The sequence below is a fragment of the Brassica oleracea genome, chromosome C9, assembly GCF_000695525.1.
Source record: "Brassica oleracea var. oleracea cultivar TO1000 chromosome C9, BOL, whole genome shotgun sequence".
Classification (NCBI taxonomy): Eukaryota; Viridiplantae; Streptophyta; class Magnoliopsida; order Brassicales; family Brassicaceae; genus Brassica; species Brassica oleracea.
Window position 1 is genome coordinate 17823246 of NC_027756.1, and position 3199 is coordinate 17826444.

Here is a 3199-nt window from a genome sequence, read left to right on the forward strand (position 1 = left end):
AATACATAAAATAACAAAGATGGTGCTTAATTTGGTAAATGAGTGGGTGATCATAGTGCTTGATGAGTAGATGATCATAGTGCTTGAGTTGGTAAAAGAGTGGATGATCATAGTGCTTGAGTTTGGTAAAGAAGTGGATGATCATTTCAATGCTTATCTTATAACAGTTTCATATTTTTGCAAAGAAAGGTTGAGATGATAAGTGGTTTGTAATTGTACTAGTGTTGGTATTGTATTATAACTCGAATTCAAATTGGGAAATGTAAGTATGTGAACTGTAAATTGAAAAACTAAACTCAGACGATTACTCTGTGGTTTCTGATTATCTATCTAACTTGGGAGTTGGGTCTTGAGTGATAACTAATGTTTATAAACATAGTGGGGACATTTGTTGGGTATCTCTTTTGATTAATCAGATGACAGTGATGATTTCCACTTTGATCTCAAGATTACCATCTGCAATAAACTTAAATTTTCTAAAAGAAATTTATTATATTCCCACTATTCAATTTTTTAATATTCTTAAGTGCCCCTTACCACATCTTTCAATTAGTATGTCATTTGTGATTTAGAAATTCAGCAACAAAACATAAAATTAAAGAATATAGACCAGCTCTATCGGCTATAATCAATTAAAAACTGCTGTTAAACAAACAAAAAATCACACCAATAGTATTATATACCCTCTTTCTCTTCAATTTGGATGTTTTACGAGTTTCACACATTTCAAAGAAACTAATTGTGATACCAAGTATAACCTCCGTAAAATAAAATCCGGATTCTATTTTCTCCAACTAGTAAGGCACATCAAGAAATGTATTTAAAGTTACATAAAAATTTGTAAACATCTATGTTTGTGAAACAAACACAACAACAAAAATTCTCAGCTTTTAGTTTGAGAAGCAGAGTATAAGATTATCTCTCTCAACAATTAGTAAATTGTAAAGATGCAAATATATTAGTAATTTGCATATATGATTTGATAATATGATAATGTAGTTGATAAAAGCGTAGTTAGGGGAGATCACTGGTTTTGTATTTAACTTTCTCTAATCTTCGACGTGTTAGCATATTTATCTACATGGTTCCATATTTGACATGTAATTGGATCACATTAAAAGGATTTGGATCAACAACTATAAAAATTACAAAGCATATTACAATTTTCAGGCAAGAAAACACAAATATATTATCAAAACATAGTTTCCAGATCAATACTCCAAGTATGTACACAAATATGAAAAATAAAGGCTCCTTATATTTTACTAAAATTTGTTTGTTTGAAATCACCATCGACCAGACCAACCGTCGTCGAAGTTCAGATGATAGCTCCGGAGATCATAGCTATACTGAATATTGTTATTATTATCACTCTTCCGCCACAATCTCCAACGCGATTTCAACCTCAAAACAAGCTGCTTCACGAGAACGCGAGGAGGTTTCCCACAACATGAGAACGCATACGCCACTATCGTAGTTTTTTCCTCTGTGTTTCCTAGCGTTACTGAAGCCGTGGTTGAGCTTCCTATCCGCTTTCCCCATGTCCGAAACTGAAGTCTCTTCAAACTCTGTTTCTTCATTAGCTTCACAGTTACTTTACTCTATGTGTTTGATTTGTGAGAGTGAGAAAATGTTAGATGGGAAGAAGAAGCAAAGAATGAGAAAACTATTTAAAGAGACAAGTTTGATGGAAAGAAATGTTGTGGGGTCTGCAATGTGTGGATGTATAATTCGTGTACTAAACGTGTATGGTCAAAGAATAGTCCAAACTCCAAAGTGCATCTTTCACCACCATGTATCCATTTTTTTGTCGACTACCAACATTAAAAAGTTAATAATATGAAAATAATTCAACCTATCTATTACGTGCCACTTTATAGACAACCTCCTGTGACATATTTTTGCACCTTAGTTTTATGTTTTTTTTTTGAAAAAAAATTTAGAGCATGATTAACTCGGGTTCTTAATTTAGAGTTCTTAACTCATGATTTGATATTTTTTTTATATATATTTTTTGGTCAAGAACCGGTTTTTATATCTATTATTTAAGAGACAGTTATTAACATTTCTTAGTTAAAAGCTAGGAATCGATTCTGAGCCAGAGTGAATCGTGGCCTTGGTTTTATGTTTCAGTGGATAAACGAAATCATATACAGACAAATAATTGTCGACCCTTATAACAAAGAAAAAAAAACAATAATTTAAACGACCAATAATTTAAAATAGAACATGGACATATATATTATCAAATACCAAAAAAAAAACTTTGAGATAGTAGTTTTCATTTGTCAAGTTAGCACTTGTCCACGCATTGATAAAATTTTCGTTTGTGCACCTTTTGTTTTATTTATTGAGATTTACAAAGATAGTATTGAGAGGCAAAGAGAGAGAAGAAGAAGTGAGATAAATTTCTGATTAGTTGCAAGTGAATGTGCGAGTGAGGTTTTCTTTGTAGAAGCCTTAATTACTAGTATAACGAACTATGTACACTTATAACAGATATCAATCTCATTAGGCTTTTGTTTCAAACCGGCTGGACCAAAATTCTGGATGGCATGGACCCATGCACACCAGCTAATATGACTTGTAGACAAGGCCACAATCTTTGGCATAACATTTGTCTGCAAGTGTGAAAGGGGCGAGCGCATGGCTCACTTTGCCTACATTCTCTATTTCTTCATTCTTTGCTTGTTTTACTCATGTTATAAGAGTATAGCTTTGCCTAATCATTTATTCATTATTTTCTCCATTCTTCTTGTAAATGTTATTTTATGTGTAGTCTACGTTTGTCGCTTACACATTTAAATTTACTCATACACTAACATTACTAAGTTTGAATCTGATTTTTGTTCTTCAAAATAGTTTTGATACGAAAAATAGCGTAACGAGTCTACATAATACAAACCATGCTATAAATCTCTGTCTTTTGTGGTAGTATTATAGTTTGAACTTTATAATTATACTAGGATAAGACCCGCGTCTTGCGCGGAATTAAGTTATTATTTTTATTATATTTTGGAGAATGAAACAATAGTTTGGCTTCATTTGGATTAGGGGTATTCAATCCAGATATCGGATTGGTTTCGGTTCGGTTCGGTTTTTTCGGTATTTTGGTTAGTAAAATATAACTACTATTCTAAATCCATATTTACTTTGACTTTAATCTTTCACATACTTTTGAAAGATTTCAACTGGACAA

General features: G+C 32.0%; 1 protein-coding gene across 1 annotated transcript; it reads right to left on the reverse strand.

Annotated features, from left to right (window-relative positions):
* Positions 1-1014: 1014 nt before the first annotated feature.
* On the reverse strand, positions 1015-1651 carry LOC106316175. The gene has a single exon (XM_013754041.1). It carries the CDS (start codon positions 1578-1580, stop codon positions 1287-1289), a length of 294 nt encoding a protein of 97 aa, XP_013609495.1. The 5' UTR covers positions 1581-1651; the 3' UTR covers positions 1015-1286.
* Positions 1652-3199: the final 1548 nt, after the last annotated feature.